Source organism: Alligator mississippiensis, chromosome 1 (assembly GCF_030867095.1).
Source record: "Alligator mississippiensis isolate rAllMis1 chromosome 1, rAllMis1, whole genome shotgun sequence".
Lineage (NCBI taxonomy): Eukaryota > Metazoa > Chordata > Crocodylia > Alligatoridae > Alligator > Alligator mississippiensis.
In genome coordinates this window covers 365,117,592-365,141,451 of record NC_081824.1, presented here as the reverse complement: position 1 = coordinate 365,141,451, position 23,860 = coordinate 365,117,592, and the positions used below count along the sequence as shown (strand labels likewise).

General features: G+C 41.6%; 1 protein-coding gene across 8 annotated transcripts in view; it reads right to left on the bottom strand.

Moving 5' to 3' along the window:
• Window positions 1–23,860, bottom strand: part of DOCK9 (dedicator of cytokinesis 9) — a 277,662-nt gene that overhangs the window by 49,042 nt on the left and 204,760 nt on the right. For 5 of the 8 annotated variants that reach the window (XR_002090054.2, XM_019486921.2, XM_019486920.2 and 2 more), the window contains exons 35-39: window positions 23,349–23,463; window positions 21,198–21,264; window positions 17,018–17,065; window positions 14,738–14,874; window positions 8,912–9,027 (exon numbers count right to left, since the gene is read on the bottom strand). Coding sequence is in view for 7 of the 8 variants with exons in the window: in XM_019486921.2 (XP_019342466.1) it covers window positions 8,912–9,027; window positions 14,738–14,874; window positions 17,018–17,065; window positions 21,198–21,264; window positions 23,349–23,463 (483 nt within the window). In the remaining variant the exon portion in view is untranslated. Of the gene's footprint in view, window positions 1–8,911; window positions 9,028–14,151; window positions 14,196–14,737; window positions 14,875–17,017; window positions 17,066–21,197; window positions 21,265–23,348; window positions 23,464–23,860 lie in introns of all 8 variants that reach the window. The other 3 variants (XM_019486925.2, XM_019486923.2, XM_059721109.1) reach the window with 1 other exon arrangement.

Genomic DNA, 23,860 nt, shown 5'->3' with positions numbered 1-23,860 from the left:
CACTAAGCTATATGCAGCAGCCTTACAAATTTTAGTAAACATGTCAAGAGAGTCAAGTATGCTCTGGAGACTGGTCTTGCAGAGCATGACCTAACCCAACAGTGGGGAAAAAAGTTAGATTATAGCTTTCCTCTATACATTCTCCCTCCCACATCATAAACATTTGTAAAGATTTTCCTAGTCTCCTAGGAGCCCTTTCATGTTTAGAGCTCCATATTTTTGATTCACTCTAGTGATCAAAGTCTATGGAAGAAAAAATGACAAATGTAACCCCTGGCTAACACAGAGATATGATATCACTTCAGGCATAAAGATACATACTCTGCTATCACAGCTAAGAGAACATTTTAGACTACACGAATATCTGCAATGTATTCTGTAATACTGACTTCAATTACATTCTAATACTGGTGGTCCATGTTTCCTGTGCTTCTGCTTCATAAATCTAGTCCAACTGTATTGATTTCTACTACTACTACTACAGTTTAGGATTATTAGGATTAGAGTGCATATAAAAGAAGAATTCTTCATACAAGTAATACCACTTGTCAGTTTTTTTATATATGGGTAGACCAAAGATAATGGGATAGACTAAACTGTTTTTGCAGAGCTCTAGCAGCTCATCCAAAACTGTCAGTCAGGCGTCATTCTTTGATATAGAATGCAAACTATCAAAAACAGAACAGACAATTTCTTCTGGTGGTACAGAAGGAAGTTTAAAGCCAAGGACATCCAAAGCTCATGGAACTATAACGCCCCCAGGGCTACCATATTTTCATCTGGTAAAGAAACAGTTTTCACTTGATACTCCAATTGGTTGTATTCTATCTAAGCTGCAGGCTCTCCCTTTTCCTCCAATAGTGTCAGGAACAATGGGAGAATGCTCTTTGAAGACCAGAGCAGTGGTTGGATCCAGGAAGCCTGGATGTGATAGATGATTTTTTCCCTGACTTTAAGGAGACAAGGGCTGCTAATACCAGGGAAGCTGTGGAATCTTGCTGCACATTAACAGGCCTTTCAGCCCATGGTAGAGCACATAAGTCATGCCAGCATCCAAATTCCAGTACCATCCTATAGCCTATAGGGTAAATTCTCAAGAAACCAATCTGGTTAAACAAAGTAGTGCCACACTTGGTCAGACCACTGGCACATCTGTCCCAGTGTCCCATCTCTGACAGCAGCAGTAGTGGATGCTTTCGAAGGAAGAGCATATCTAACCCCTGTCATTCTCTCCCTAGCATGCACTATCTTTGGTTTAGAAATGCTGGAGGATACAACCCTGATTGTTCCATTTAATAACCATTAATGGATCTGTCATCCACGAATCTCTCATCTCTTTCTGAACCTGGCTATTCTATCTGCCTCTACAACCTTCTGTGCTAATTTGTTCCACAAATTAACTATATATTGTATACAAAGTACTTAAAAAGTGTCTTCTGCTCACTTCAGTGACTGTCCCTTAGATTTAGTATTCTGGGAATTAGCGAGTAACACACATTTTTGTTCACAGCCTTTCCAGACCTCTATTATATATCCCAAGCCTTCTCCTTTCTTAAGAGTCCTAGCCTTTTCAGTCTGCTACTCCATAGCCCTGATGATCTTGGTTGCCCTTCTCTATACCTTTTTTAATTCTACTATATCCTTTGGTTCCTATTCACCCTGTAAATCTAACACCATTGAAGAAATGAGAGGACCTTTGACTTGGGTAAGATCTTAAAAGATAAGGTCACTTTGTTACATGAGCCCAAATGTGTTCTTGGGGGTGATAGAAAAAAAAAAAAATGAAACAGCTTATTCAACCTTTTCCTTTTTTCAGGAGTAGGGATGTGAGAAACATAATTTGCAGGAGTTTAGTTAGTGTCATAGGTCTGGTACATTCAACCACATATTAGTGGTTAACTTTGAGTATTACAGTAACCAATGTTAACAACCATAATTTCAGCTCTGGAGCTCTCTCTAGATCCACTAATGTCCTTGAAATCTTGTAACTGACATTTAAGCAGATATTTACCCTACCAGGATTCAATTTTCAATTTAGACTTTAACTTGGCTCTGCCATTATTCTCCGACTATATCTGATAGCATAGAGTCTGATTGTGCAACAGTCCTGGAAATATACTCTACAGTCTAGACTGTAATCTTCATTAAAGTACTTCTTTTCAGACCTGATGGGCACCTACACATGTGCCAAACGTTTGGTCACATAGGGATGCTGAATAGACATGATGCAGAGGCTGCTGGAGCACACTAATTAGCACGCTCCAGCGGACTTAATCGAGTCTGCTAGAGCGTACCAATTAGTGTGCTCCAGCAGCTGCTGCGTCATGTCTATTCAGCATCCCTGTAGTTTAAAATGGCAGCAGGGGCACTTTAACCAAAGCTTGGCAAATGACCTGTAGTTAAAGCGCCCCCACCACCATTTTGAAGTGCAAGATACTGAATACATGTGATGCTTTGGATGCTTTAAGTAGAGCGGTTCTTAGAGCCAGCTCCCAACACCTACTCCAGAGTACATGTACAGACAGCTAATATGACCCCCCCCCCACCCCAGAAAGAATATGTAGAGACATCCAATATGACCAGAGCCAATACAAATCTTCGTCTTGTATTTAGCCTCTTAGGCTCCTTCTACACGTTACAGATATCACACAGTTAACTGGTCAATTGCATAATTACCTTGAGACCAGCTATACGTGTAAAGTAGCCATCACATGATAAAAAGCTCCAACCACCTATAAAGTTACACCTTGAAAATGTGTACAAACTTTACAGCTGGTTGCTATTGAGCTTTAATTTGCACATATAGCAGGGTCTCCCCAGTGGCTGCGAGGCCCATCAGTTAACAGGGCTCCCAGACAGAGGTGCAACCCCTGAGCCCTGGGGATCATGGCTGCCATGATCCCCAAGTCTCAGGAGTGCATTAAACCCATGGGCCCACACAGGGCTCTTGGTCCTAGCTGTGCCTCATCCACAGTTGGGACCAAGAGCCCCACAGCTGACAGGGCTCTGGGTCCCAGCTGCAGCTCACCAACAGCCAGGACCCAGATCCCTGAAGCTGACAAGGCTCTGGGTCCTGACTACACCTAACAGGCAGCCAGGACACAGAGACCCCACAGCTGATAGGGGTCTGGGTCCCGGCTGCATCTCATGGACAGGTGGGACTCAGATTATTAATGCTGACGAAAGCCCTGAGGTAAGGGGGGAAGACCAAATCCCTGAGGTAAGGGGGGAAGTAGGTGACCTGGAGGAAGCACAAGCAGGAGGGGGCAACAGAGGAGGCACTCTCATTCTTTTTGAAAAAGTTGGGCAGTTGGCTAGTTACCTTAGGTGTCTGTACACAAATGCATGGAGCCTGAGAAACAAGCAGGAAGAACTGGAAGTCCTTGCACAGTGAGGGAACTATCACGTGACTGGAATAACAGAGACTTGGTGGGATAGCTTGCATGATTGGAGCATTGCCATGGATGGGTATAAACTGTTCAGGAAGGACAGGCACAGGAGTAGGGGAGAAGTTGCTCTTTATGTAAAAGAGCTCTACAACTGCTCAAAGCTTCAGTATGAAACTGGAGACAGGCCTCTTGAAAGTTTCTGGGTTAGGGTCAGAGGGGAGAGCAACAAGCATGATGTTGTTGTGATGGATGAGTGCTATAGATCACCAGACCAGTAGAATGAGGCTTTTTTTAAACAGGTCCTGGTTTTCATGAGGGACTTCAATCACCGTGACATCTGTTGGAAGGGCAATACAGCAGTACACAGGCAATCCAGGAAATTCTTGAAGCATGTTGGGAACAACTTCCTGGTGCAAGTGTTGTAAAGGTCAACCACAGGCCGTGCTGTTCCTGACCTCCTGCTCACAAACAGGGAAGAATTGGTGGGGAATATAGTAGTGGATGGCAACTTGGGCAGCAACCACCACAAAATGACTGAGTTCAGGATCCTGAGGAAAGGAAGGAAAAAGAGCAGCAGAAGTAAGGATCCTGGACTTCAGAAAAGCGGACTTTGACAAACTCAGGAAACTGATGGGTAGGATCTGCTGGGAGGCCAGTCTAAGGGGAAAGCTGTCCAGGAGAGTTGGCTGTAGCTTAAATAAACCTTACTGAGGGCACAGGAATGAACCATCCCAATGTACAGGAAAACTAGCAAAGCTTGGTAGAAGGTCAGCTTGCCTTAGCAGGGAACTCTTCTGTGAGCTAAAACACAAAGAGGAAGTTTACAAGTAGAAACCTACACAAACAACTAGGGAAGAGTATAAAAGTGCTGCTTGTGCATGCACAGATGAAATCAGGAAGGCCAAACCGCAACTAGAGTTGAAGCTAGCTAGAAATGTGAAGGGTAACACGAAGGGTTTCTACATGTATGTCAGCATCAAGAGGAAGATCTGGTAAAGGGAGGTACCTTACTGAATGGCAGAAGCAACCTAGTGACATGTGATGTGGAAAAGACTGAAGTACTCAATGCCTTTTTCACCTTGGTCTTCACAGGCAAGGTCAGCTCCCAGACTACTGCACCTGGCAGCACAGTTTGGGGAGGAGGTAAGCAGCCAACAGTGGCAAGAGAACAGGTTAGGGACTAATTAGAAAAGCTGGATGTGTACAATTCTTTGCAATGCACTCAATGGTGCTGAGGGAGCTGGCAGATGCGACTACAGAGCTGTTGGCCACTGTCTTTGAAAACTCATGGTGATCAGGACAGGTCCTGGATGACTAGAAAAGGGCAAATATAGTGCCCATCTTTACGGAAGAGAAGGAAGAGGATCCAGGGAACTGCAGACCAGCCAGCCTCACCTCAGTCCTTGGAAAAATCATGGAGCAGGTCCTCAAGAAATTTATTGCTAAGCACTTCAGGAGGGCGGATTTCATTGAACTAAGGAGACTAGTCGGGGAGACACTGAAGTCCTGGAGGGGTGGGGAGTTGGGAGTCCAAGAAGAGTGGTCATTCCTGAAGGAAACGATCCTCCAAGCTCAAAGGGTGGCAATCCCAACACGGATCAAAGGAGGCAAGAGTGCTCAAAAGCCCCTATGGCTAACCAAAAGCATCCAGGAACGTCTCAAAGCTAAGAAGGAGGCTTACACCCAATGGAAGGGAGGGGCCATCACCAGGAGGACTATACCTCTGTTGCTCGGGATTGTAGGGGTACTGTTAGGAAGGCCAAGGCAGAGATGAAACTGGGACTAGCAACCTGGATCAAGGATAACAAGAAATCCTTTTTTAAATACACAGGGGGTAAAAAGAAGGTTCCGGGTAATGTGGGACCTCTGCAGCACACACTAGGAAATCTGGTGGTCTCACCAGATGACAAAGCTAACCTATTTAACAATTTCTTTGCCTCCATTTTTCTGAGCAGGGACCAAGTCATCGCCCCCCCCACCGGGATCCCCGATAGTCCCAGGGGAGGCACAGCCAGGCCCAGGGTCAGAGAGGGCCTAGTCAGGGAACTTCTGGTGGGACTAGACGTGTTCAAATCAGCAGGTCCTGACAATCTCCACCCCAGAGCGCTGAGGGAATTAGCAGAGGTCATTGCGGGACCCCAACACAGCTTTACGAGCACTCGCGGTGCTCTGGCAAGGTGCCAGAGGACTGGAAACGGGCCAATGTGGTCCCCATTTTCAGAAAAGGGAGGAAGGAGGACCCAGGAAATTATAGGCCTGATAGTCTTACCTCGGTCCTGAGAAAGCTCTTTGAGAAAATTATCCAGGTGCACAGCTGCAAGGGGCAAGAAGGGGAGTGTAGTGTATGCTTAGGGGCAACCAACACGGGTTCACTAGAGGCAGGTCCTGTCAGACCAGCCTGATGGGCTTCTATGACCAGGTCACAAAAGCCTTGGATGTAGATGTCATGCGGACGTAGTCCTTCTGGACTTTAGGAAGGCCTCTGACACTGTCTCTCATCCCACTCTTGTTAAAAAATTAGGAGATTGCGGTGTTGATGCCTACACAGTCAGATGGGACGCCAACTGGCTGGAGGGCCGCACCCAGACAGTGGCGGTGGACGGGTCATTTTTGACTTGAAGGGATGTGGGCAGTGGAGTCCCCCCCAGGACTCAATCCTTGGGCCTGCACTGTTCAACATCTTCATCAGCGACTTGGACATGGGAGTGAAAAGCACCTTGTTCAAATTCACAGATGACACTAAGATGTGGGGAGAAGTGGGCATGCTAAAAGGGAGGGACAGGCTGCAACTGGATCTGGACAGGTTACAGGGGTGGGTGGATGAGAATAAGATGGGATTCAATACTGACAATGCAGGGTATTGCACCTAGGGAGAAAGAACCAGCAGCATACCTACAGGCTGGGGAACTGCCTTCTCATCAGCAGAGGCAGAAAAGGATCTTGGAGTCATTATAGACTCCAAGAAGAACATTGGCTGCCAATGTGGGGATGCAGTCCGGAAGGCTAACCGCACCTTGTCATGCATCCACAGATGCATCACGAGCAGGTCCAAGGAGATGATCCTCCCCCTCTATGCGACATTGGTCAGGCTGCAGTTGGAGTACTGCGTCCAGTTCTGGGCACCACACTTCAGGAGAGATGTGGATAGCATGGAGAGGGGGTCCAGATGAGGGCCACTCGCATGATCAGGGGGCAGCAGGGCAGGCCCTACGAGGAGAGGCTACAGGACCTGAACCTGTTCAGCCTCCACAAGAGAAGGCTGAGGGGGGGATCTGGTGGCCGTCTATAAACCGGCCGAGGGAGACCAGCAGGCAATGGGAGAGTCCCTGTTCCCCTCAAGCACTACTGGGAGTAACAAGGAATAATGGCCATAAGTTGATGGAGAGTAGATTCAGGCTAGATATCAGGAGGCACTACTTCACAGTCAGGGCAGCTAGGAGCTGGAACCAACTTCCAAGGGAAGTGGTGCTCACTCCTACTCTGGGGGTCTTTAAAAGGAGGTTAGATAGACACCTTGCCATAGTCATTTGACCCCATCATTCTTTCCTGCCCATGGCAGGGGGTTGGACTTGATGATCTGCTCAGGTCCCTTCTGACCCTACTAACTATGAAACACTTGGAGGGGAAGAAGGTGATTAGGAACAGTCAGCATGGATTCACCAAGGGTAAGTCATTCCTGACCAACCCGATTGCTTTTATGATGAAATGACTAGCTCTTTAGATGCAGGGAGAGCCATGGACATGATATACCTTGACTTTAGCAAGGGCTTTTGAAATGGTTTTCCACAACATTCTCACAAGCAAGCTAAGGAAGTAGTGTTGTATGAATGGACTGTAAGGTGGATAGGAAGTTGGCTGGATCATTGGGCTCAAGGGTAGTAATCAACAGCTTAATGTCTAGTTGGCAGCTGGTGTCAAGTAGAGTGCCACAGGGATCAGTCCTGGAGCTGGTTTTGTTCAATATCTTCATCAATGAACTAGAAGATCGGATGGAGTGCACCCTCAGCAAGTTTGCAGATGACACCAAGATGGGGGAAATAGTAGATACACCGGAGGGTAGTGCTAGGATTCAGAAAGACCTCCATAAATTGGAGGATTGGGCCAAAAGAAATCTTATGATGTTCAATAAGTATACTTGCAAAGTCCTGCACTTAGGAAGGAACAATCCCATGTACTGGTACCAGCTACAGACTGACTGACTAAGCCGAAGTTGTGCAGAAAAGGACATGGGGGTTATAGTGAGTAACCTGAATATGAGCCAAGAGTGTGCCCTTGTCGCAAAGATGCCTAATGGCATACTGGGCTGCATCAGTAGGAACAATATCAGCAGATTGAGGGGAAGTGATTCTTCCCCTCTTATTCGGCACTGGTGAGGCAACAAGTGGAGTACTGCGTCCATTTTTGTGGACCTCACTACAAAAAGGATGTGGACAAATTAAAGAGTCCAGTGGAGGGCAACAGAAATGGTTAGGGGGCTGGGGCACATGGATTTATGAGGAAAGACTAAAGGACCTGGTCTTATTTAGTCTGGAGAAGAGAAGACTAAGAGGGGATTTAATAGCAGCCTTCAACTACCTGAAGGGTGATTGGAAAAGGACGGAGCTAGACTGTTTTCAGTGGTGGCAGATGACAGAACAAGGAGCAACAGTCTCAAGTTGTAGCAAGGGAAGTTTAGGCTAGATATTAGGAAAGACTTTGTTGTGAAAAGGGTAGTAAAATATGGGAATAGGATACTCAGGGAGGTTGCAGAATCTCCATCCTTGGAGGTTTTAAAGTCCAGGCTAGACCATGACTTGGCTGGAATAATATAGTTGGGGATAGTCCTGCTTAGACCAGGGGGTTGAAAGGGAGCTCCTGGGATCTGTTCTGACCCCAAGCTTTCTATGATTCTATGACTCTACAACACTAGAAGAATAACATATATTTTGCTGTTAGTTTATCATTGTCTCGATTTAATGATTTACATCTGAGGAGTGTGGGAAAGGTATAAAAACCTGGTGGACTCCAAAATGAGCAATAAGGCCTGATTGCAGTGGTTCTGTCTTAAAGAAGAGGTTAAATCAACTGAACAATAGGCTTTCTGGGTAGCATGGGGAACAGATCCCACTGAAATGATGCATGCTAATAAGTCTCTCTCAACCTACCTACATATACCTGCTGATAGCAGGGTGATGTAAAAATAAAGGCTGTTTACATTGAAACAAACCCAGTTACTGGAGATTTTCTCTTTGAATTTATAAAGCTTCAATCTAGTTTTATACTCCTTACTCCATCAATATTCTTGCTAACTTGAATGGCAGTTGTGCTAGACACTGCATGACATCTGATCACTGATATCAGCAAATGGAGCTTTATATTTTAATAGTCAAGTTTATTATTAGTTCCTCTAGACCACTTTTGTGAACTATCTTCTTTATGCATGTAAATATAAACATTATTAGTGTCACCCTAAGAGATATTTTTAAATACATTTCCCAGCAAGTATAAATATTTAACACGTCAAAATCAATTCAAGGACAAACCTTAAAAGCCATTGTGAATAAAGATAAAGTCTCCAGAATTGTAAGGCAAACTTCAGTGGCAATATTGGCTTCAAGTAAAGATTGGTGAAGAACATCTGCATCTGAATGGCCATAGCCTGTAGAAATTTAAAATAGTGTTATTTTATAAAGGTTTGATATGTAACAACTTTTTTAATGCTGAGAAACCAAAAATTTCAGAGACATTCTTCAGCAGGAGAAACTTAAGGAAAAGTAAGGACTTGGAAAGAGGTTACATTAGAAATAAGAGTAATATTTATATTTGATACATATTTATACACAAAATGTTGGCATGGTATTGAAATATATAAAAATACTAAAGTACAAAAAAGTGTTAAAACAGCATTAAACAATTAAAATATTGGGTTTCGATGCCTGACAATATAATAGAAAAAAATTATCTCGTGCATATAATACATAAAAATATATACTCCAAATAAATAGTCTATTAAGATAGAGTTACATAAGTTTAGGATAAGATTATGATTGTTATAATTGTTGAAAGACAAGTATTATGAAAAGTAGAAAATTCAGAGTTAAAGTTAAATTTTAAAAAATCCAAAAAATGTATTAAAATTATTGCTCGACACCCAAACCACCAATTTTGCCCTGTAGCGATCCCAGAGATTAACCACATGCTTGAACAGATTATTTTACTTTTTGCTGGCCCAGATCAGTAACATCCCTGGTGTTACTGTACTGAACTAAGATTTGTGAATCTGTCACTGAAAGTCAGGGAGTTCCAAATATGGTCTAGCAGCTTAAAGCCTAGCAGCAGCTACACAATGCTGTCACAGCATAACAGATTAATCTAGGTTTATCATCATTTTGCGTCAGCAAAGCAATGGAAAGGAGACTATACCATGGGCAGGCAAAGTCCAGCCCATTGACCGGACCTGGCTGGCAATGGACTCCATTTCCCAGCAGCCTCTGCCCACATGGCTAGGGCTGGTCTCCATGGATACCCTAAGCCCCAGCTAGGCTGCGATGGTGCAAGACTGGGGTTGCCATGGAGACTGCCCAGCCATGCTGGCAGGGTGCACAGCAGGGCAGGGCAAGGGGCTGCTCCAGAACCGTGGGATCTTGCAGCGAGAACAGCTTGGTCCAAGGCTGGGGCAGAGCTGTGATCTTCAGCCAGCGCCCTTGGGGCAGCAGCATGTAGGCAGCGGATTGCGGCTCTGCCCTGGCTTCTTGCAGCAGTGACAGCGTGATCCCAAGCCAGGGCAGAGCCATGATCCACTGCCTGTGTGCCCCTGCCCAGAATGTGCAGGCTCTGCCCTGGTCCCGACCAAGCTGCCCATACCACAAAGTCCCAGGGGCTCTGGAGCACCCTGCCTTGCCCTGCCAGTGCAACTGGGGCCCGTCTCCATGGCCACCCCAGCCTTGTTATCACAGTGCAACTGCAGCTGGGGTCTCCATGGGGACAGGCCCCAGCCATGCAGGCAGGGGCTGCTGGGAAATGGAGTCCAGCTGCCAGCCTGATCTGCCATTTTGCCCACCCCTGGACTATTCCCTCTATGTCCTCCACACCCATGCTAACCCCATCACCATTTTCCTTTCTGTACTCTATTTCCCTAAGTACAGAACCTAAATGCCCTCTCGAGATCTAAGGAAATGGGTTTCATTTTTTTAAAGAAACATTTAGAATTAAAGGGCTATTTTAAGAATTAAAACTTAAGTTAAAATTATAATGCATGAACTCAAGACAAGAAAGAAAATGCTATGATGTGATAAATGTTAAACTTTTAGCAACATATTCACATGTTCTCTTCGGCCCATGCCATTCTGAAGCAACTGAAAGCAGCCAGTTAATCTGAATGAACAGCTATTTTGTATCACCAGAATATCCAGAGTACATGCCCCACTTTTCTCCTGATCTTCCACCTCCCATTTATTCTCCTATATGTACATGTATATGCTCTGGTGACATGGAGGGAGTAAAGTATGTATGGTAAAAAGTACTGCATTTGGAGAAATATTGAAGACTGATACCCATTTTCCCAGCATTTTTCATACTTGAAAGTTTATCCATAAACCTTTGCAGACAGAAAAGAAAATGACAAAGAACTGTCCTTTTTCAAAATGGTCACCACCTCCATTTTTCCCATGGGGAAAAAGCAATAATTATATTCACCGGTAAATTGGTAAGGGTTTAAAGGAATGGATACATCAGCTATTTTTATTATGGGCATCTTATGGTTTCAGAATCATTGTTAAAAATTTGGAGACAGTGGCCACTTTGACAGAAGTCAATTCTTTGCTAATTCCCTGAAAACAATATTTACCTGCCTCTGCTAAACAAAAATGTTTTAGTAATGAAGAAAAATAGCAAGAAATAATTATTATGCCTAAATAAAACAAACCCTTCCAATGCAACCCATTGACAAGATTTTAGGGTATTTTTATTATATTAAGGTATAAGAAAGGTTTCCCAAGAACCAAATGTGGGGGGCCTAGTGTTAGGCAGGGTTAGAAAGCACAAGATAGTAACAGAACAGTAACAGTAGTTTACTAAGTTCTTTCTATAATATCATGTATTGGTAGTAATTATTTTCCAGTAAAGGTCTGTTTAATCCTACTTTTGTTTTCCCTTCTCACTATTCCAGTGTATTGGAAGCTTAATATATTTTTTTTTTAAATTAATTGCTTTAATTCTCATATATTGGACTAATAATGGGCTATACTGAAGTTTGTAAGTAGCCTGAGTCGTCACTTCATTCATAAAAATATGTTCCAATTAGTAAATGATCGGCAACAGAGAAATCGCATCTCTAACCAAGCTCACAAACATCCATCTTGACAACTGAATACAAATGAACTGGAGGAATTCACCCTAAAAGCAGGTAACATCCATGCTGCCATATATGTCATATAGCCAGCACAAGACACAGAAAGGCATTTCTAATTGTGAACAATAAAGCTTACTCTTGCATAATATTGTCAAGATACAGACAGGTTCAATTATAAAACAGAATATGAAAAAGACATTTCTCATTTTTTCCTCAATTTAATTTTAAATATATATTTTTTTATTTTAATTTTTTTAAATTATTTTTTTCCAATATAGAAATGGAAACTAAGAAAAGTTGAAGTCACCTAGATGATATCACCTCATAAAACTTCCATTTCTGTGACTATTCTGCTTACCATGGGAGCTAAGGCTGATGCTGCTGCCCCTGCAGCAGCAAACAATGGTGCCTGTAGATCACTGGGCTTGGGGGCTTCCCTCCCACCCCTGTGGCAGCGGGGGGAAGGGAAAGTGGGGAACAGGGCTCTTACAGCACTACAAATGCACATCAGTTGATGGCTTGATCTGCTATGTTTATTTGAGCCTATCATGGACAGATCCAGCATTTACTAAAAGGGAGGGTGTGGCATGCCACCCCTCAGACATAGGGTATGACAGCAAGGTGTTGCTGGAACCTCCAGGTCAGTAGGGGACACCAGGGAGCCAGTGCATGAAAGTGGAGGGAAGGGAAGAGACAGGGAAGAGAGGACCTCTCCCTCTGCCAACATTGCTGTTGCTGTCCCCAGCTGTCTGGGGGGGCAGGGCAAAAGAGGAGACCAAGCTGCTCCTGCCTTGTTTCAGCTGGGGGTTCTGGGGAGCAGCCATATGGAGGACTAGGCTTGGCTGGGGACAGTGGTGGTGACATGCAAGTTCCTCCTACCAGTGCCTGCTGGCAGTGATGCCTGACCTGTATGGCCCATGGGCTGGATTAGCAGTGCCAGGTCTGTCTGTGGGCTGGATCCTATCTGAGGGCCCAATGCAGCTGTGCAGGATACGGCCTAATGTATAGGAATGGCCTGCCCAGGGCCCTTTCCTGTGTGCTAACTGCCACTGTTTCCCCACTGCCGAATTTCCACCCCTGTGAGAAGACCTGCAGGCCAGATGACACGGCTGTGGGCTGATCTGACCCATGGGCCAGGGTGTAAACACCCCTTACATGTGCCAGACAAAAAGTACTTAAGAATATCAAGGATGCCCAGGTAAGCAAGCTCTCAAAAAGTGACAAATGTTAAGATTTAAGCTGCATGAAGAAACTTAACTCTTCTGCTACGGCACTGTTATCAATTCAGGGATCCTGGTTTTCTATAGAATTTTAAACTAAATGATATAGCCTATGCATATTCCGTTCAGTAAAAACCTTGCAAAACTCATTTTATAGCCGAGTTTGCTCTTGACATGGAACCTCAGTTCTCCAGCTGTTGTCTTAGTGGATTAGTTTTGATATTTCAATGGTCCTAAAAGGGCAAAGACTCCTTTTGGAAAGGGGAACTTCTATTTTAACTGTTACTGTTTTATTCCTAACTGTTTGGTTCAAATTATTTTTGTTATATTTGGTCTTCCCTTAACATATCCAATGCATTGAAAATTATGTAAAGATGGAAGTGTTGAGGTAATGCTGTTGCTGTGATGGTCCAGGAAATGAGAGGGGCAAAAATTCTTGGTAGTGATATCTATTAAATCAGAATAACTGTATAGTTGGGATGACATGAGCAAGCTTTTTGGGTATCACAGTACCGTTCCTCAGGCTCATTTATGCTGTTTACAGTGTAAAACCAGTATTTTCAATTTACAGAAAGATCACATGGATAAGGATTGCAGAAGTGGATACATTTTTGCCTTAAATTAATTACAATTATTTAACATGTATATGACATGACAGCTATATGAACTATGGAAAGGGTATATACAGAAAACGTATAGTTAAGTTGTGGTAGGCAGTACTTTGAAAATTCACAATGACAACAGGAGATGGAAAAGCGGGAGCAGCAGAAACAGCGTGTTGCAGACCAAACCAAGAATCCAAAGCCACCCACCCCATGGAGAAACAAACATGCCTGAGTTGCAACAGAACCTGTCGATCCCAGATTGGCCTTTGTCACACATCTTTGGACCTACAGATAAGGCAATCATGGAAGACAATCATCCTCAACTGTGAGGGATTGCCAGTGATGATGATGAGTTAAATTGCATAACACTAGCATTGTATGTTACTACGTCCAGTCTCAACACTGCTCGACTAAATAACATGTTTTGTTAGGTTAGCTTACCAATTTCTGGTTTTTGAAACTGCATGAAATTGAAAAATGAAGTAGAAACAGTAATTTTTCATGGTTTCTAATTTGCAGTTTAAAATCAACATTTAAAGAACTAAATATATTTAGTTTTTAGTTAAAGCAGTCCTATGCAAGCTGACTACAACCTGATTAAATCTTACCATTGTCTACAGAAATTCCAAGCACACTTGATATTTTTCTCACACTGAAAACAGAAAAAGTCACTTCATTATTGGGCACTTTTTCACTTCCACATAAACTAAATCATGGACTTTACATTTCCTATAAAAAAATTACAATTTATATTTTTCTTTGAGTGATATCAAAACATGGAGACATGATCAACAAAGTGCTAATTACAATACTTATATTATGTTTTTGTAATAGGCCAAAAATGAAAAAAAAAGACATTTTAATAAAATAATTGCATAAAAGATATGGTTCAATAATGAGATACAAATCCTCTCAGGAAGAACAGCACAAAGCTTAAATGCAAGCAATTTAAAAGCCAATACAGTAAAAAAATGAAAAACTTTAATATATGTTGTAGTTAATCATGTTCCACATCCTGTCATCACCCACTATCACTACCACAAAGCAGGAACAAACTGTTGAATTAGTTCCATCTAACTAATTGACTAGAACAATAAAGTCCATGAAATGCTCTGGTGTGGCACTGGCTTTTGCCTCTGGTGTGTGGTACTGGATGTGGATGGCAACTGACTGTTATGATGTCATGGAACTTACTGTGGTTAAAAGTGAGAGAGTTATCCAGGCTGCTCAGCTGCTGCAATCTGGCATGCATCATTCCTGTTCTGTTACGGGAAACAGGCAATGTCTGAGATTTTCGATCATGAACTATGGATCCCAACCCCTCCTGGTTCCTGCAAGGTGAGTGAAATGGGATAGAAGCAAAAGTTAGACATGTCAAACTGCAGCAAGATAGGGAGAGTTAGTTAAGCCATTACAGCACCAAAAGTACTAAAAAGCTGAACTATAATGCAGCCTATTTATTGTTTTATGTTGGCTAAAACCAAAATAGGCATCTTAAAAAGCAGTACGGCATTTTTTTTATTAAAATACTCATCACATGAAAGCAAAAGCACGCAAACTGCTGCTCCTGAAATATTTAATTTACTTCAAAGCTTTCAGCAATGTTAGGCTTTGATTGTAGCTCATTTAATGATGATGTTCTGGAAACAGAACAAATGAAAAAAGCACTAATTTATTCTGATTATAATAGGGAAAGATATTAGAAAGATGAGGAACAGTGAAACTAGAAAGCACACATGCAGTAAAAGCAGGAATTAACACAGGCACTAACACCTGTATCTTACCCAGGCAGGAAGGGAGAAGAGCCATATACTTTGTTAAACTTGTCAGCAATCAAGTGAAGAAAACAGAAAAGTGATCTGTGTTAGCAATCAATACAGGCTAACTTCCTATTGTGTACCACCACCAGAGCTGATGAAAAATGAAAACCAGTGCTGGAATTACATACATCCCTTAATGGAGAGTTTCTATTTTGTGTTATTTTGTGTACTTTATCAGTCCATGCATTTATGATGATACAACATGCTTTGATGTGATATCCACATGGCAGATTTAAATTTGTTTGTAAAACTCAATAAACCCACAGAACACCAGAGACTTGTATAGTTCTACTAGTTAAATATAACATGCAACAGAAAGAAAAATTCAACAAAAATGTGGAACAGTCTTCTTTATGAAATATTGTAACTAATTTTATCACAAATCAGTTTTATGCATTTTAGTATTTCTATAAATTATACATCTTAATTTTATGGTCAATTATCGCTGAAGCTTCTGAAATACATTAAAACACAAAGCATCATGAGGTCACAATCTAAACTGAGAAGCTACAGATCCATCAGATCCACTTTACTTTTTTTTCTTTTTTCTTTTTTTTTTTTGCAGGGCGAGGGAGCAGGAGAAGGAGAATGGGGAAACAGACAACTTTTTGTAAGCCCCCAAAAATAGATTAATATAAATAGGATAGATTAATAATTAATATTTAAATTAGGATGAAAGTTTACTATACTGTTCTCTTTGTTGTAAGAAAAAATATTACAGTCTTCTGAAAAAAATCATTTAAAATCATTAGGATTTAAGTCTTCGTTAACCACTCTACTAGCGGGGCCATTACCCACTAGTATAGGAAATAAAAATGTTAATGCAATGACCCTATCGAAATTTTGATCTTGGAACAATGGGAATTTTCACTCAAGTTTAAATTATATTACAATGTTCTTATAATGTGTGTTGGGAACAATATGAAAGGCACGTTTACTTAATTAGAAAAAAATGGTAACTCCATATAAACACGTTTATAATCAGGTTTATGGAAATATACTGTAGATTATGGGCCAAATTCAAACCTCAGATAGATGCATGCAACTCCTATTGATTTTCCACAGATTAAGTGTGCTTAAAGGGAGCAGCCTACATGCATCTGATTAACAAATCTACCATAATTTTTTGAAAAATATAAACCTAGAAATTTTTTTTTTTAAAGCTTGTTAAATGGCAACTGAAACTCAGTCTTTAAAATGCACAATACTTAAAATTCAATTTGGTAAAAGTACTATGTAGTAGTGCCTACAAGAAGGTTCAAATAATACAATGTAAAGGCTTAAATAATTATTCAAAATAGATTAAGGTCACCAGCACACTTGCTACTGGGACACTTTTAAGAAAAATCTATCTACATTAAAATACAGCTTCTCAAAAATAAAAATAATCTAAATATATAAATATATACACACCAAAATGCTTACATTTCTAGTATTCTTAAACAGCAACGTTATTTTCCAATAGCACCCAGAATAAGACTGTCAATTGTATAGCTAGTTACTTACCATTGAATTGCTAGGCATCACTGCACAATTCTTCCCAGTTCTGCACAATTGTTATACAATGCATTTTTTACAAAACATAAGTCTGTAAACTATACATACTAGCTCTTTTTAGAGGATAAGATCATTAACTCTAAATTATACACAGTACCTGGCTATATATCGTTTCCCCATGTACTGGAACTGATGCAAGCACACTCTGCAAAGACCAAATAAGGAATCACTGCAGCAACATTTAAAAGGACTTTTTACACAAGCACATAGGAATTATTTAGGCATTACTGGTCTGTTTTCTAAACCCTTCCCCCACAGCTCTTTCTGGATGAACCTTCATTTTAACGGTTTCCACGCATAAGATAGTCCTATTATTGTAGCCCTATCGCTCAGCTAAGTACAAGCGGAAGTTGGGATGTGGCTCCTTCTGAAATTAGTCAGTGCTGGTGTTCCTGATCTGGCCAAACTGGCACAACAGGCTCTTAGTACAAAGGTAAATATGCCTCAGTACCATGTCTATTTCTTGTCACCACAAATCAAAGTAGGGAGATCCAGGTCTCACTTTTTGGCTAGGGACTAAAGTTACACATACACAGATTTAAGTCATCAGAAACTGGTTTAAACCTGTAGCAGAACATAAGTTCAGGGCACATAAACCAATTTCAAAATGGCTGAAACTGGTTTAAGATAAAACTGGTTGAATGTATTATCAAGCTTAACTGATTTGGGTCAAACCAGTTTATGAAACTTCTGTCCCAGACCCTTTCCCTTCCTGTTGTCACAGTCTGTCAGCATCCCAGCATGCTTTCCAGCTGTCTGCTCCATGAAAGAAGGGTGTGAGGAGGCAGGGACTAACCCACCCCTGCCAGGCAAGCCCTGGACGGGGTCTGGGGCTAAGGAGGGGGAGTTCAACACCCCTTCCCCAGCTTAAACTTACAGCTGGTTGCAACTGTGGACTACAAATCCCAGAGGCACCTGGAAGCAGGAAGAAGCGATGAGCAACCCTGGTGTGATTCTGGACGGCAAGTCCCAGAGACCTTGGGGGCAGCAGAAAGAGGAAGCGAACGAACAGCCTGTGCTGCCAGGGAGCTGTGCTCTAGTGTCCCCCGGCTTTTGGCCTGAGCCACTGCAGGCATATGGTTGCATTCCCTGAATCAAAAGTTAACGTGTGTCTAGTTGTTTTTCAGTTTCATCTGAATCGATTAGACAGAATTGTTTCAGCCTCAGGTTTTTTTACTTCTGTACTTAGCCTTTGAGAAGCGGTAAGAAAAACAAAAAACAAAGGGACAAGAAAATTAAGTACATGCTATTCTTAAATAATTATTGAATGCTTCTCCAATATCAGTGCCTGACTTATCATGAACAGGGCTCCATTGTTTTCAGTGCAAAACCTGGTCCCTTGACTAACAGAGTCACAGTCCAAGAAAAGGACATGCAACAAAAACACAAAATGAAAGATACAACCAGATCATTCAGATACCTAGCATCTATCGCCAATCCCATTCTCTGCAACATATTCATGATTATTTTTCTCATTTCTGCAAGACTTGTATTTACTATAATATTAATAAGAGATGTTGCGGCAGAAATTTTTCCTTAAACTGAGTATCTTCTCAAGTTTTATTAGAAGCAGTGATAACCACACATCTTAAAATACTTGGAAATCTGGTTTAAGATGCACGTTATATGTCCATAGGTTTTTAAAAAAAACAAAACTATTACTTGTTTTGGATCCAATAAAGAAATATTGTGAAGAAAAGATTTGCTTTACATATGCTTTGCTTTTGTCCGAAACAGAATTACTGAAATATAAACATGATTTGAAAATTAATTTTTCAAAATCAGAAGCCTTTCAGTGTAAAAAAAATGGCTTAAGTGAAGACTTGTATTGACAGTCCTTTTATAGTTTTCATTTTCACTAATCTACAAGACACTTAAAAAAAGAAGCTTCCCCCAAACTATTCTAACTTAATCTTTTCTAAAGAGTAAGTCTACACTGAAAGCTATTTTTCAGGGCTACTGAGTACTGTAGCAGACGAGTGATACTTCTATCAAATCTGGAAACAAAACTATGGAGAGAAACCAGTCAGACTCCTAGTAGCAGGGATGGTTGCAGAACTAGCTATTCAGACAACCCTTTAAAGTTTTGACAGAAATTTTTCTACCCTATATTAAGAGCTCTAACTCCCACTCAAACTCTTGTTTACTGACTTCACTGGTCCTGTGCCACTCATGTCTGTATTGCTGACTTCTGGCAAGCCTTGCCTTTCTGCTAAGGCAAACCCCACCTCCTTGTTCACTAGCCTGCAGAGACTTCCTACCAGGCCAATTTATTTATACAGGTTTATGTCTGAGGAGATCGACTTTGATGTCACTCTTTTTGCAGAATGAAAGAAGTGTTTTTAGACTTCAAAATATGTTTAAATTATGTATGAAGACTTATTCAGAAAAAAAACTTTTATGAAAGAGATTTATGTTAAATGTCTAGCTGCTGTTGTTCCAGTTTGGTCTAACGAATAACAACCTGGCTTGTATCATGGTAGACCAGGGGTTGTCGACCAGGGGTATGCGTATCCCTGTGGGTACTTGGGAAGGTCCCAGGGGGTATGTGGCTGCAGCAAGAAGTGGGGGCACTTCCATTTTCACTAGCGGCATTTCTGGTTTTGCCGCTGGTGCTCCCATGGTTTGCTGTTGGTGGTTCCGGTCCCCTACCCTCTCACCCCCACTCATCAACTGGCCACCGAGAAGGACCCCTCCCCCCCCCACCACACACACACACACACACACACACACACACACACACTCATTGACCAGCCAGGGGACTCCCTGCTTCTCGACCGGCCACTGAGGGTACCAACCAAAAAAGGTTGAAAACCCCTGTGGTAGACCATTAAGGCTAAGTACAGAAAGTCAAAGAGCCCAAGGCTGAATCGATTCAGTCTTTGCAGGTTAGTCTAAACTGCAGAGATTAAACTGAGCATCCTTTGAATAGTTGCTGCTTCTGTGTCTCTCTCTTCCCAACAGCTAAATCAGGCTTGAAGAATAAACAAAAGTAAAGGTAGCCACTCCTATTTCTTTGTTGAGGAAAGAAGCTAACTTTAGCTTCTTTTTTTTTCTAAAAAAAGTGGAAGGTGGAGAGTAACAAAGGAGGTAAGCCAGCCAATTTCCCTTCCAGAGAAAGTCAGTAACAATAATCATTTATGAATTATAACTGCATTTTACTTTCAGTGATTTTGACTATAGGACTGATCTGAATGTAAATGGAGTTCCAAAAGAAATGCGATTTTAAAGGGAAGAGAACAGTACTTTAAGTGCCTGAACCTTAATTCCCACAGATATCATTCTAATATTATAAAAGCCTTAATCTGTCTGTCTTTCTTTAACGCTTTATTCATGCTCTGACTGGCTGGAAAACAGCCAATCAGAGTGCGAACAAACGTTAGAACAGGATCTGGCGGCGGCGAAGTGCCGCCATGATGGTGGGGACACAGGGGACGGAGGGTCCACTCCGCCCTGCTCCCTGGAGGCAGGGGCAATGGAGTGGACAGAACAGGGGGGCTGAGCTCACCCCCTCACCCTGCTCCCTGCAGGTGGCAACGATGGAGTGGTCACCACCTGCAGGGCCCAAGGCAGGACGATGTAGCAGCGGTGGGGGGAATAGCGGGCATGCTGCGGTGGTGGTGGTGTGGGGAGGGAGGGAGTGGGCCCGGGTCCAGGACCGATGCAGGGGGAAGGAGGACCAAGCCTGAGCTGAGGGAGAAGCCGGTTTACTGCAGCGGCTGGGGGAGGGGAGGAGGAAGCCCAGTCCCACTCCTCGCCCACCCCCCACTCCCCTGCATCAGCTCTGAGCCCACTCCTCCCATTTCCTCACCACTGCCAGGTCAGACTGGGTCCGCTGCTTCCCCCACTATGGCAGCCCGGCTTCTCCCCACCCTTGGGCCTGGTCCTCCCCCGCATCAGGCCCAGGTCCACTCCTCCTCTCCCCCTGCCACTGTGGCGGGGGGGGGGGGGGGGGGGGGGGGGAAAGCAGGCCTAGATCCCAAGCAGCAGGAGGTAAAGGAGGAGTGGGCCGAGACAAGGGGCGCATAGGGCTCTGTCCGCACATGCTCTTTCCTCCCACCCCCCATCATTCCTGACGGGTAATTGGCTAGTACCTCTATACTGACTCTATAAAATTAGTGTGGAACAAGTGGGATACTGCAAAGTGACACATGAAATTAACTTCTGAATTCAAACTGATGGTGCCATGCTTTGGGTAACAAAATGTGAAATACCTACACTGAAAAGATCAACAAGCAATGAAGACGTAAGTTTTAGGAAAAGCTAAGAAAACTCACTCTGTGATTGTGAAAAAATCCATAAGTTCAGATGTTGCAGCTCTGTTCCAATATGTAAACAAAACATCTAGGAAAATGAAGACGTTAAAAAAAATAAATAAAAACAAGTATTTAACACACAGTAATACTGATCAGTTGATATGAGTTCTCAAAATTTTAGGTGATGAAGATTCAGATCATCAGCAAATGGTGACAACCTGATGATTCTTTTTATATTGTTTAATATTTTCATAGTTTCATACTTCATTTCCTTGAAGTTCCTTTGCAAAAATATTCTCCTGAATATTCTTGTGATGTTATTGAATGTATTATGGCATGAAATGGCAGAAGAATATTATATACTTATCAAGTTTAGAGACACTGGCTTGAGTTTTAAGAAAAATAGGGGCACCTGTACATGTCACAGGGTTTAATCCTCATTAAATTAAGTAGGTTTATAAAATTTAAAAACTTGCTTATTTTGGAGCATCGCATCAGTGTTTGCATGTATTAGGTTTTCAAATGAACTAAGCATTGGAGCATCACATCAGTGTTTGCATGCACTTGGTTTTCAAACTAATTAAGTCTGGTGCCTGCCCAGCGCCACACAAGAGCAGGATAGTCTTGCGCTGCCCCCTGGCCTGAGGGCCCCTATCCCTTGCCCTACCACACAGCTGTATGAGCAGTGAGCCGACACACAGCACACAAAAAAAAGAGCAGAAGCAATTCAAACGTGGCAGCAATTCAAAGGGGTGAGCTACAAAAAAGTTGCAGTGCCATCTGGTGAACAAAGAGGCTCATTACACATCTTTGAGTGCCTTTGTGTTTGCATGCAACAAATCCATGGATGCGGCACTTTAATTTGGGGTGAGCCAAACCAAACTATGTCTGAGAGGTTTTAATTTAATGCACCAGAAAGCCTTAAAGTGTCTGGAAAACCCACTTGTGCAGTCACACCACTGCAGCGCAAGGAAGGGCAAAAAATACGGCATGTACAAATGCCTTTGATGTTTGAACAATTATTGAAGCAATGCATACATATATTTCATATGAAGTCCTCATATACAAGGCATTCTGAACTGTGCATTCTGGAATATCATATACTTCAAAATGTAAATAAAATATTGAAAAAGATTTTTTTGATTTTGCTTTGTTCCTCATAATGTATATAAAAAGTCATAACAATGTAGTGTGTAGCAAACTAAATAGCATCAATTGTATGCATGTGTGTAAAACAGACAAGTACACACAAGTGCCAGTGCACTTACACATTTCTATTTTCATTCCTAAAAGCTGCCCAATACTGACTGAGACTACTCAGTCCATTAATTTATTATTTGGAAGAGTAATTATCTAATATTCATTGAAAACAATTACACATTTAATTCAATCTAGTACAGAAAATTTAACTTGCACATTATAGGTCTTGGTATTCTTGGCTTGAGATAAAATTTTTGAAATGTACAGTCAAAGATGATGATAAACTGAGTTGTTGTCTAGGAAATGTTGTGCATCTCTGTTTAATCCCTTACACCTTTATATATGGTAAATTATGAACTAGACTTTAGTCAATTGTTATTCATATGCTAATTTTATGAGTCAGTATTTTAATTATATGAATTAATGTGCAAATTCAGGTAATCTTTGAAAGTCATTATGTTACTCAAATGGTAATGTCATATGAATAACCTTATTATATTTCATACTATAAGGCTATTTAAGGCTTGTGTCTTAAGTATGTGTGTGTCCCCCAGTCAAATATATGAGTATATCATAATCATAATAGATTTTTTGTCACCATCATTGTACTTGTTTTATTATTTTAGATGATTCAATTTGCAGTAGCCCCATGAGGTAAGCAAGCACTATAACCCCTGTTTTGCAGACCAGAAATGAGGCAATAAGTGATTGGTCCAAGGTCAACAAGATGCCTGGTAGAGGAGAGACTTCAACTCAGAGCTCATGTAGTCGTATTTAATGTTTTAAACTTAACATATTTGAGCAATGAAATCAAACCTAAGTGGCTATGTAAAATGTAGTCTTACATATAACTAGTAGTATATAAGAGGTTTTACATAACATCACAACCATTATCAACAACATTCTTTAAGCTATTTTTAAGTTATATTTATATATCACTCAAATTAACAAAATGAAGTAGAATTTACCTACCGTCTGACATGCTTCTTAAAATGTGAAGGAAACACATGAGCAGACTTTTGATCTCTGCTTGATCAAGTTTGTCACAGCGAATTAAAGAACTTCCTAAAGTGCCACTCTGTTGGTTCTAAGAATAAATAGGAGTAAATATGGGTTAAATTCTCTGCTAAACTGATAAAAGCTAATAATTTGGATGATCTTAACTCCTGTGGAAAAATAAAGTCATCTCAGAGTGGACAAAAGATCAAAATGCAAATACAGCAATGGGTTACTAAAGCATACAACTATGCACAAAATGTATCAAACTGAAACTTTTCTGAATGCATTTTTCCCTTGATGCGTAAAAGATTACTTGCCAGTAACTGTAATTATTTTGAATAACATAGAGAAAGCCACACTTATAGGAACTTTAGTGCCAAGTTAAAATTCTCTAAAAGAACACAAGTAGTGCCATATTACGTCAGATCAATGGTACATCTAGACCAGTATTCTATCTCTGGCAGTGGCAGGAAATGATGATCAAA